Source organism: Macaca thibetana, chromosome 15 (genome assembly GCF_024542745.1).
Source record: "Macaca thibetana thibetana isolate TM-01 chromosome 15, ASM2454274v1, whole genome shotgun sequence".
Taxonomy (NCBI): Eukaryota; Metazoa; Chordata; class Mammalia; order Primates; family Cercopithecidae; genus Macaca; species Macaca thibetana.
In genome coordinates, this window is record NC_065592.1 from 48,296,443 (window position 1) to 48,308,121 (window position 11,679).

Below are 11,679 nucleotides of genomic sequence, written 5' to 3' on the forward strand. Positions count from 1 at the left end.
AAATTGCCTTTTTTTTTTTTTTCCTTTTTTTGCCAACTAGAGAGATAGGAGATAGGCGTACCTCCACTGGTTTTCTTTATAGTTGCAATGCAGTATTAACGCAGGATGAGGTGCTGTCGTGTCCATTGAAAAGTTTATTTGAAAAACAATCCACGTTTTAAATATTACGTCGGGGTCTAAAGCTGGAAGAATTAATGCTTTCTCCCCCGGCTCCCCCACGCCTCTCCGCATCTGATACCACACGATTTAGATGAACGTTCGCCTGTTCATCTTTGACGTAAAAATACCACCCACTCTTTTGTATGTGACAGATCGTTGTGGGAACCCCTGTAAATCGAGCCGTTCTTCACAAATGTATAGCATGATGTATATCTCTAAGAAGAAATATGTGGGATGCGTTACCCGCCATAATGTACCAGTCAAGCAACAAGTGTTTTCTGAGCGTGTCTGAGGTTCTTGAACGGCCGCGCATGAGATACTGAGCCCCGAGCACGGCAGTTTGGCTGGCAAGCGTACCAGGTTCAGCTCTAGAATGTTTGGGACGCTCACATTTGAGGCCTGAGGAGTAGAATCTGGCAACGGGCCGCTTTAGGCTCTAGACGTTCTTTATACCTCGCAGTTATCTTAAAAGAGTTTTAGTCTAGATTTCAGGGAGTGGGAAGGGGAAGAGCGGAGAAAAACGTGGTCTGTTTAGGGAAGAGTCCAGGCCCTGTTTTGTTAGGTTGTCCTGTTTCTCCCCAGCCTGGAGGGGATCCCTCTCTGAAGATTTTATAGGATACTGGTTGGGCTCTGGTTTTGGATCCCGTTGGACTCCCGGTGTTGCTTCCGGGAGGCGTACAACAGGAGGTGAGAGACTTCAACTCCGTGTAACAGTTCCCTTATTTAGACACTAGAGACAATTTCGTAAGTTCCCGCAGAGTTTGGTGAGGTTGAAACGACATCGAACTAGTTGTCGTGTTTGCCGGGTAAGTTAGGGGCGAACATTCAGTCAGTGTCCCCAGCGGCTGAGTACCAGTAACAAGATGGGGAGGGTCGCACTGCCCTCATCCCGGGTCTGGAGCTGCGGGGGAGGGGCCGCGCTTCGGCAGGCGCGCTGAGCCCCGCCCTCGGGGCCGGCGCCCATCTCCTGCGCATGCGTGGCGAAGGCGGGTGTTGTGTTTTGACGCGCCGGGAGCTGGTGGGTGGGTCTCACTCTCTGCCCTGCTTCCGAGCTGCCATTGGTGATGAGCGCTTTGCGTCACAGGGGTCGCAGCCGCCGCTGGGGTCTCCGCTGTCTCGCGAGGAGGGTGAAGCGCCCCCGCCTGCTCCCGCTTCGGAGGGTAGGCGGAGAAGTCGCCGGGTACGCCTTCGCGGATCCTGCCGTCACCGACCTAGCTTTCTGGGCTGCCGGGAGCTCGTGGCGAGCGCCCCAGCCAGGCCTGCGCCGGCATCCTCCGAGGTGAGTGAGATGCGGAACAATGGGACGTGGGGGTCGGAAGGGTCGGATGAGCTGACGCTCCCGCCTGGAGCGGCGCCTCGGGACCCGAGGGCTGCGGGTTTGGCCTGCGGGGCCGTCCGGGCCTCAGCGGGCCAGGGCCAGGGTCCCCGGGCGGCTTCTGCGCGCACCTGTGGATTGGTGCGGGCGGGCGAGGGTTGCGCTTCCCACAAGCGCTCCCGAGGGGCGCGAGCCTGCCCGTGTACTGGAAAGAGCTTGGTCTCAGGGAAAAACGAAAAAGCAATGAAACTGAATCGTGGCGTCACCCTTACAGGATATGTGACCTTGCCTAGGTCCCCTAAGCCCCTGAGCCTGTCTGTAAAATGGGAATAACAATATTTAAGTTCATTGTAGTTATGTAATGCTCATGGTGCCTATCTTAGGTCTGTCTAGTGGCAGTTCTGAACCAAAGCAAACGACTATCACCGTGGCTTTTGGACTCGTCTGTGCTGGGTTAAACATTCTGAGCAGAAATTGCCCGTGACTTGTTCATTGCATCCAGTTACTGCAGCTTTCCTCATGGGTTGCTGATTGTAGGCTGGAAGGGGGCAGTGCTGAGATGAGCCACATAGTGATTTAAGAGGAAAACGGAGTAGACCTTTTGATAGGTAATTTTCAAGATTATTTAAGATAAATTAAGAAACAGCTGCCCGAGATTTTAGTAGTGGTGAGAACTTTCTGGGTTTTGTCCATGAAATGCAAAGAAAGCTATACAATCAGCTAAAATCAATCATGCTTGTCTGGAATGAGTGGTTTTAGAGGAGAACGGTTCCCAACCAATTCTTATTGCAGGAATTGGAATTCAATTTGATAGGATCTGGTCAGCAGATCGCATAACTTTTGTATCTTCTTTTGGAATTGATTAAAATGTATTTCAGAGAGGTACAGTGATTTCTTTAAGGTGGCAAGAGGTAGCGAACCTGTTTATTTTTAATACTTGGGTGATCTATTTCATCTACTCGTGAACGCTGTTTAGTCACTTTGCCTAGAAATATTAAGTATAATAATTATATTAAGTATGATGATTGTTTTGTTGTTACAGACTATCCTCTGTCTGGGCCCTTATAATCAGTTATGGGTGATGAGCTACCAAAATTCACTTCGTGTTCACGTAACATAGAGAACAGTGTTGAGGTCTTACTGTGCACCAAGCACTGTGCTAAGGGTTTTCATGAAATATGTTCCGTCACACAACCACCTTTTCAATTCCATTTTAGAACTGAGAAAACGTGAGATTTTGAGAAATAACTTCCTCCAGATCACACACCTAATAAGTGGTGGTAATTCTCAGCCTTGGCTCTGCGTCAGAATTAACATCACTCCTGCAAATGTAATCAGCAGATGATTAAATTTTATATACAGTGTATGCCATAGATGACTTTTGTAATAAGTCTGACTTTATTTCCACAGAGCAGTTCTACTTCGTTTATATCATTGTGCAGTTTTTCAAATATCCAGTCTCCTGAAATGTAGATTCGAGCTTCCTGATTCTTTATCTCCCCCATCCATTTTCCCTAGATGTGTGTCCGTATTAATTATCTAAAATTTCCCTGAATTGTGACATGAAGGGTTCTTATCCTTGTTAAAACCAGATTTGAGGATTTGGGAAAGGGAAGTTTTGGCTTAATCAGTTTGTACTAAAGATGGTGAACTTCATTTAGGATTTGAGAGACAGTTTAGAAAGTGCGACTGGAGGAACTGATTGTCTCCTGTGAGGAAATGAATAGTCCTAATTCCTAGAGTGCTAGGATGGAGAAACTTTTACACAGGCTTCTTACAGAACCTGAAGCACTGTGTTTTTCATCGGGTCTACCTGATGAAAATTTAAGAATTGCTACTTAAATTCAGAACTTCTCCTGGAAATCAACCACTCTTGTGTGTGTGAGGCAGAGTTTCGCTCTTACTGCCCAGGCTGGAGTGCAGTGGCACAATCTCGGCTCACTGCAACCTCTGCCTCCAGGTTCAAGCGATTCTCCTGCTTCAGCCTCCTGAGTAGCTGGGATTCCAGGCATGTGCCACCACGCCTGGCTAATTTTTGTATTTTTAGTAGAGACGGGGTTTCTCCATGTTGGTCAGGCTGGTCTCGAACTGCCGACCTCAGGTGATCCGCTGGCCTCGGCCTCCCAAAGTGTTGAGATTACAGGCATGAGCCACCGCGCCCGGCCAGCAAATCAACGACTCTTAATCTGTATCTAGTCATCCCAGTTTTTATGCCTTAATTTGTATTTTTAAACAGCTTTGTTAAGATTACATTTCGGGCCAGTCACGGTGGCTCACGCCTGTAATCCCAGCACTTTGGGAGGCCGAGACGGGCGGATCACTAGGTCAGGAGATCGAGACCATCTTGGCTAACACCATGAAACCCCGTCTCTACTAAAAATACAAAAGAATTAGCCAGGCGTGGTGGCAGGTGCCTGTAATCCAGCTACTGGGGAGGCTGAGGCAGGAGAAGGGCGTGAACCCGGGCGGCGGAGCTTGCAGTGAGCCGAGATTGCACCACTGCCCTGCAGCCCGGGTGACAGAGCAAGACTCTGTCTCAAACAAAATAAAAAATAAAAAATAAAAAAAAGGATTACATTCCATCCATAAAGTTCACCCGTTTAAAGTTTGTAAGTCAATTATTTTTAGTATATTTACAGAGTTGTACTACCATTACAATAATCTAATTGTAGAACGTTTTCGTCATCCCAGAAATAAACCTCATTACTGCCCCAGCAGCAGCCACCAACCAGCCTTATTTCCTCTCTATAGATTTGCCTATTCTGGACATTTCATATAAAAGGTATCATACTATATGTGGGTTCTTGTGAATTTTTTTTCATTCATTTAGCATAATAAAAAGGTTCATCCATGTTACAACATGGTACCAGTACTTTGTTCCTTTTTATTGCCATAAAATTCCATTGTATGGATAGACCACATTTTATTAATCTGTTAATCAATTGATGGGTATTTGAGTTTCTCCTTTTGAGGTATTATGACTAAAGTTGCTGTGAATATTCATATACAGTTTTTTGTGTGGACAAGTTTTCATTTCCCTTGGGTATATCTAGGTGTGTAATTGCTGGGTCATAGTTCGACTTTATTTGCATTTTAAAAAACATTTTAATTTAGTATTTAGTGATGATTTTGAAGAGCTAATTACTTATTTGATGATTTACATGCATTCCAATTGTTTGATGTTTCTTTTTATTTTTTAAAATAGAGACTGGATCTCGCTTTGTTGCCTAGGCTGTCTCAAATTCCTGGCCTCAAGTGTCTTCTGCCTTGGCTTTCCAAAGTGATAGGATTACAGGCGTGAGCTACCGTGCCCCGCCTCTTTGATGTTTCTGATGAAGACTGCTTGTTTTGTTTATTTTGAAGCGGGGTCTCATTCTGTCGCCTAGGCTGGAGTGCAGTGGTGCAATTATGGCTCACTGCAGCTTGGACCTCCCAGGCTCAGTTAATCCTCCTGCCTCAGTCTCCTGAATAACTGGGACTACAGGTGTTCCCATCATGCCTGGCTAAGATTATTCTTTTCAGCTAATGATTCCTGTGTAGAAATATAAGAATGAGTTCTAATTTGTTTGTTTGTTTTTTTTAACCTATTGTGGAGGACATTACCAGTCATTCATTCACCTTTTACTGTCAAAGTGGTTAACAGGCTTGTAAAACTAGAGAAGGGAAGGGTAAGGTTTCATTTTTTTTTTTTAATCATACTTTGTTGAGATTTTATTTTATTTGAACTTCAAGTTTACTACCTAATAATTCCCTTTAATACATTAATTTTCAGCTGTAATTTTTATGTGAAATGGAAGTGTTCAGAAAACACTAAAATTCTATTTCAAAGAACTAAGTGAAGATAACATGTATTAACTTGGAATTCACAGGTATTTTTTCCAAGTCCAGTAATCCCTTCATTATATAGAGGAGAAAACTAAAGTCCAGAGTAATGTGGTTTTCTTCACATTAACTAGAGCTCGTTCTAGGTGAAGCCTGGTCTTCAATCCAGATCTTTTGATAACCTCTTCGATTCCCTCCCAACTTTTCTCTATCCCTTCCCTCCACCACACACACAGTCTCTGAACTGAAAGGTTTTTATTTTTATATGTGTGTTTCTTTAAATTTCCTGAGTGGGCAGATTAAAAAATGTTAAAAGTAGAGGGAAATACTGAGAAGATTGTGCAGTATTAGGGTTTTAGAGTGCTTATGAACAAAAAAGCAGTATGATGTATTTATAATTCTGCTTTTCCAGACCTTCCAGGACAGTGATGATTTTTTGCATTTTCAGTCCAGTAAATAGAAGACTAGAAATACCTGAACCCCTGAAGAAAGACTTGTTTAGCATTAATTGATTCTCTATTAAGTTATGGTTCTGAGAAAGCCAAGATGCCCTAAAGTGAGCAAGTTTAATATGAAAACTATGGTGGAATACTTGTATTTCACAGTCATGAGTTTTTGTTGTGGGTTTTGTTTATTGGTTTTTCTTATCTCTTTAGAAAATTACCATTCTGTTATTTGATTAACTTGACCCCAGTTGACTAGTGATGGAACTTCCTGTGATAAAGGAGGTGGAGGAAGATGAATATTAGGCCCCGGGAAACAAAGGGCCTAGTAGTTTTTTGTTGTTGTTTGTTTGTTTTGAGACGGAGTTTCACTCTTGTCACCCAGGCTAGAGCGCAATGGCACAATCTCGGCTCACTGCAACCTCTGCCTCCTGGGTTCAAGCGATTCTCCTGTCTCAGCCTTCCAAGTAGCTGGGATTACAGGTGCCTGCCACCATGCCCGGCTAATTTTTGTATTCTTAGTAGAGACGGGGTTTCACCATGTTGGCCAGGCTGGTCTTGAACTCCTGACCTCAGGTGATCTGCTTGCCTTGGCCTCCCAGAGTTCTGGATTATAGGCATGAGCCACTGCACCCGGCCCCCCAGTAGTCAATATATTCAAAATGGTTAGTATAAAATGTAGCTTTGGGGTTTATGAGATAAAGCTAAAATGCGTACTAGATTTCAGCTCTAGCAAAGTTTTGAGCCAATGTAAACTGATAAAACAAACTAATCTTTAATATTCTAGTCATCCTTATGGGAAAGGATAATAGGGAAGGGGACCGAAAACATGATTTCAAGATATTTTGTGGCCTGACTTTTGGATTAAAGAAAAAAAGCTAAAGGAAGGCTTATTGGGAATGCTGAAAGGAATGAGAGATAAACTGAATATAATAGTGTAGTAATAACAGTAATACAGTGTAGTAATAATAACAGCTAACATTTACTCAGCACCTGCTGTGAGCCAGGCACTGCCTCTTGGCTGCTTTTTCATTTATTATTTAATCTTCACTAAAAGTTTCCTGTGCTTTTTTAAAATTAGCTTTCTAAGGTTGAAAAAAGAATCTTTCACTAAAAACCATAGGATTGGTTTAAACAGGTGAACTTTCTGGTATGTAAGTTATATCTCACCAAAGTTGTTTTAGAAAAGTACATATAAAATACTATCACAGATAAATCAGTAGTCTGTATTGTTAGTGGCATATGTATATGAAAGGTATAAAGCCGTACATAGAAATAACATCAACTGAGGACTGTGGTGTTTTTGTTTTTTGTTTTCTACAGAGTGATAGGAGGGGAAGATAAGGGGCATAAGATAAGTGGTGGATACATGGATATTTGGTACTTTTTTTTGTCTATGTCAGATATTTCTCAAATTGGTTTTAAAAAGATTAGTAGAGTGTTAAATAATATTTGAGAACTTTACTGTGTACCGGGTGCCTTTTCTAAGGGCTTTTTACATCTTCACAAACCCTGTGAGGCAGATTCTGTTATCACTGACTTGCGGATGAAATTAAAGCACAGATATACTAACTGGCACATAATTACGCTGGTAGTGTGGAACCAGAATTCAGTCTTAGGAAATCTGACTTCAGAGCTTATGCTTTAACCACTACATTGCTATGCTACAGTGCCCCTTTATAATACAACAGAAGTAATGGGTCACTTAAGTATTTTCACCAAAATATGTTTCAAGGTCTTTATTTGCATTTTTTGTTGAGACTATTTAGTCATTCGTCTGTTTTCAGGTTACTGATATATTTCTTTCCCTTTTACAGATAATGGCATCAGCTGCTAAGGAATTTAAAATGGACAACTTTTCACCTAAAGCTGGCACTAGCAAATTGCAACAGACAGTACCAGCTGATGCATCTCCTGATTCTAAGTGTCCTATATGCTTGGATAGATTTGATAATGTGTCTTACTTAGATCGCTGCTTACATAAGTTCTGTTTTCGCTGTGTACAGGAGTGGTCAAAAAACAAAGCTGAATGTCCACTATGTAAACAGCCCTTTGATTCTATTTTCCATTCTGTGAGGGCGGAAGATGACTTCAAGGAGTATGTCCTAAGGCCTTCGTATAATGGTTCTTTTGTCACCCCTGATCGACGATTTCGCTACCGTACAACTCTGACAAGGGAACGAAATGCTTCTGTGTATTCACCTAGTGGTCCTGTGAACAGAAGAACAACAACTCCACCAGATAGTGGAGTACTATTTGAAGGGTTAGGCATTTCAACAAGACCTAGAGATGCTGAAATTCCTCAATTTATGAGACAAATTGCAGTAAGAAGGCCAACTACCGCAGATGAAAGATCTTTGCGGAAAATTCAAGAACAAGATATTATTAATTTTAGACGAACTCTCTATCGTGCTGGTGCTCGAGTTAGAAATATTGAAGATGGTGGCCGCTACAGGGATATTTCAGCAGAATTTTTCCGTAGAAATCCAGCTTGCCTTCACAGATTAGTCCCCTGGTTAAAACGTGAACTTACAGTTCTTTTTGGAGCTCATGGATCTTTAGTGAATATTGTCCAGCATATTATCATGAGTAATGTTACTCGCTATGACTTGGAGAGTCAGGCATTTGTGTCTGATTTAAGACCATTTTTACTTAATCGAACTGAGCATTTTATACATGAATTTATCAGTTTTGCCCGATCTCCTTTTAACATGGCAGCCTTTGACCAGCATGCCAATTATGATTGCCCTGCTCCTTCATATGAAGAAGGCAGCCATTCTGATTCTTCAGTCATAACAATATCCCCAGATGAGGCTGAGACCCAAGAGCTGGATATTAATGTAGCCACTGTTAGTCAGGCACCATGGGATGATGAAACTCCAGGACCATCTTACTCAAGCTCAGAGCAGGTACACGTTACTATGTCTTCTCTTTTAAATACTTCTGACAGTTCAGATGAAGAACTTGTCACAGGAGGAGCCACATCTCAGATACAGGGAGTACAAACCAATGAGGACCTAAATAATGACAGTGATGATTCTTCAGATAATTGTGTCATTGTTGGGTTTGTTAAACCACTAGCTGAGAGGACCCCAGAACTTGTTGAACTGTCCTCTGATTCTGAGGACTTAGGTTCTTATGAGAAAATGGAGACAGTGAAGACACAAGAACAGGAGCAATCTTACAGTTCTGGTGATAGCGATGTTAGTAGATGCTCATCTCCACACTCTGTCCTTGGAAAGGATGAAGAAATAAATAAAGGTCATTGTGATTCTAGTACAAGAATCAAATCAAAGAAGGAAGAGAAACGATCTACGTCATTGTCATCTCCCAGAAACCTGAGCTCATCTGTAAGAGGAGACAGAGTATATTCTCCATATAATCATAGACACAGAAAGAGGGGAAGATCAAGAAGTTCAGATTCACGTTCTCAGAGTAGAAGTGGGCATGATCAGAAGAATCATAGAAAGCATCATGGGAAGAAAAGGATGAAAAGTAAACGATCCAGAAGCAGGGAAAGTAGCAGACCTAGAGGGAGAAGAGACAAAAAGAGATCAAGAACTAGAGATAGCAGTTGGTCCAGAAGAAGCCAAACTCTGTCTCTAAGTAGTGAAAGCACAAGCAGATCAAGGTCTCGTAGCAGTGATCATGGTAAAAGAAGATCACGGAGCAGAAATAGAGATCGTTATTATTTAAGAAATAATTATGGAAGCAGATACAAATGGGAGTATACTTATTACAGTAGAAACAAGGACAGGGATGGGTATGAATCATCTTACAGGAGGAGGACTCTGTCCAGAGCTCATTATTCTAGACAGTCTTCAAGTCCAGAATTTAGAGTTCAGTCCTTTTCTGAAAGAACAAATGCTAGGAAAAAAAATAATCACAGTGAGAGGAAATATTACTACTATGAAAGGCACAGATCAAGGAGCCTGTCTAGTAACAGATCAAGGACTGCATCTACCGGGACTGACCGGGTGAGAAATGAAAAGCCTGGAGGGAAACGAAAATACAAAACACGGCATTTGGAGGGTACTAACGAAGTGGCTCAGCCATCTCGTGAATTTGCTTCTAAAGCAAAGGACAGTCATTACCAAAAATCTTCATCAAAATTGGATGGAAACTACAAAAATGAGAGTGATACCTTTTCGGACAGCCGATCATCAGACAGAGAGACAAAACACAAAAGGAGAAAAAGGAAGACCCGGAGCCTAAGTGTAGAGATAGTCTATGAAGGAAAAGCTACTGATACAACTAAACACCATAAAAAGAAAAAGAAGAAACATAAGAAGAAGCATAAGAAACACCATGGAGATAATGCTTCACGTTCCCCAGTTGTAATTACCATCGACAGTGACAGTGATAAGGATTCTGAAATAAAGGAGGATACAGAATGTGACAATAGTGGTCCTCAAGACCCTCTACAAAATGAGTTTTTGGCTCCTTCCTTGGAACCATTTGAAACTAAAGATGTAGTTACAATAGAAGATGAATTTGGTGTGCTGGACAAGGAGTGTGATATTGCTACACTTAGTAACAACTTGAATAATGCCAACAAAACTGTAGATAATATTCCATCTCCAGCAGCTTCAGTTGAACAAACTCTGGATGTAAGAGAAGAGAGCACCTTTGTTTCTGATTTGGAGAACCAGCCCAGTAACATTGTGTCTATTCAAACTGAGCCATCAAGGCAGTTGCCATCTCCACGGACATCATTAATGTCAGTATGTCTTGGTAGAGACTGTGATATGTCTTAAAACTGGCCAAAGCATTTCATTGAGAATTCTGATGGTATAAAAAGAAAAAAGGAAGAATGTCATCTACTGCAGTCTATTTAAAGATGACGTTTGGTGAAAACTCTCTTCCTCACAATATTTTAAGTGATTTTTTTTTTTTTTGGTGTTAATTTGTAAAAATCATTATTTGTTCAAAATGTATGTCCCACCCTCAAAGATATGCACTTTTAAGTGAAGAAAATGATACTGCTAGCAGTTTATTTAAAACTTGGGGTCCTTTTTAAATAAGAAAAATTATATAAATTTTAGAAGTTATTTCATAAAGCCATACGGTATTGACATATTTTTAAGGTAGTCAATGAGTATTTTTGAATTTTTTTTTTTTTTGAGAGTTATTCTGGAAATGTGTTATAAGCTTTGAGAATCCCTTTGGACAGTCTTTATTTTTCTTAAAAATTTATATGATTCAAAACCATTTCTTCAGGTTAAATTGAGGCATTTTAATCTGCACAGTTTATCTTCTGCCAAAATAAAAATTTACTATTTCCTTTATATACTTGTTTATCTGGACTGCTAGTAAAACAAATGTGTATTCAACAAAAGAAAAATAAAACACACTTTCAAACAAGAATCAGACATTTTCCTATGCAGTATTTTTTTTTTAAGTTTATTTTAGTAAAGCTAAAATCTTGAAAGTAGCTAAGGTGAACAAATACCTTATAGTTTTAATTATTTTAGTTTTTTTGAGTATCTCATTTGCTTTTTATCATCAGTAAAAACAGCATTTAACTTGCTAAATATGAAAAATCCTTGTCATACTTATTTTACATTGGTAGTTCTTTTATATAAAGTGGTTATGTTTTCTCTTGTTTTAGGGATGATAAAATTACATCGATGCTGATGTAGGATTGCCACTGAACAGTGGAGCTTGAGTTGAATCTTAATTCAGCCTTCAGTTTGCCTCTGCCTTGTTCCCATATTCATTCTTTATTCAGTAGAAATTGCAATGCCTACTATGTGGCAGGTTCTGCACTAAGTTTTGCTTTTTGTTTTTTTGAGTTGGAATCTGGCTCTGTTGCCCAGGCTGGAGTTCAGTGGTGCAATCTCACTTCACCACAACCTCTGCCTCCCGGGTTCAAGCAATTCTCCTGCTTCAGCCTCCGGAGTAGCTGGGGCTACAGACACGCGCCACCATGCCCGGCTA

General features: G+C 41.1%; 1 protein-coding gene across 2 annotated transcripts; it reads left to right on the forward strand.

The window, feature by feature from the left end:
- The first annotated feature begins 33 nt into the window (after positions 1–33).
- Positions 34–11,106, forward strand: TOPORS (TOP1 binding arginine/serine rich protein, E3 ubiquitin ligase). Of its 2 annotated transcripts, none has more exons than XM_050760751.1 (2): positions 34–1,438; positions 7,557–11,106. In XM_050760751.1, the coding sequence occupies exons 1-2, from the start codon at positions 1,133–1,135 to the stop codon at positions 10,494–10,496; spliced, it is 3,246 nt and encodes a 1,081-aa protein (XP_050616708.1). In that variant the 5' UTR covers positions 34–1,132; the 3' UTR covers positions 10,497–11,106. The 2 variants fall into 2 exon arrangements, with proteins under 2 accessions (XP_050616708.1, XP_050616709.1); XM_050760752.1 differs by lacking the exon at positions 34–1,438 and adding an exon at positions 1,636–2,082.
- Positions 11,107–11,679: the final 573 nt, after the last annotated feature.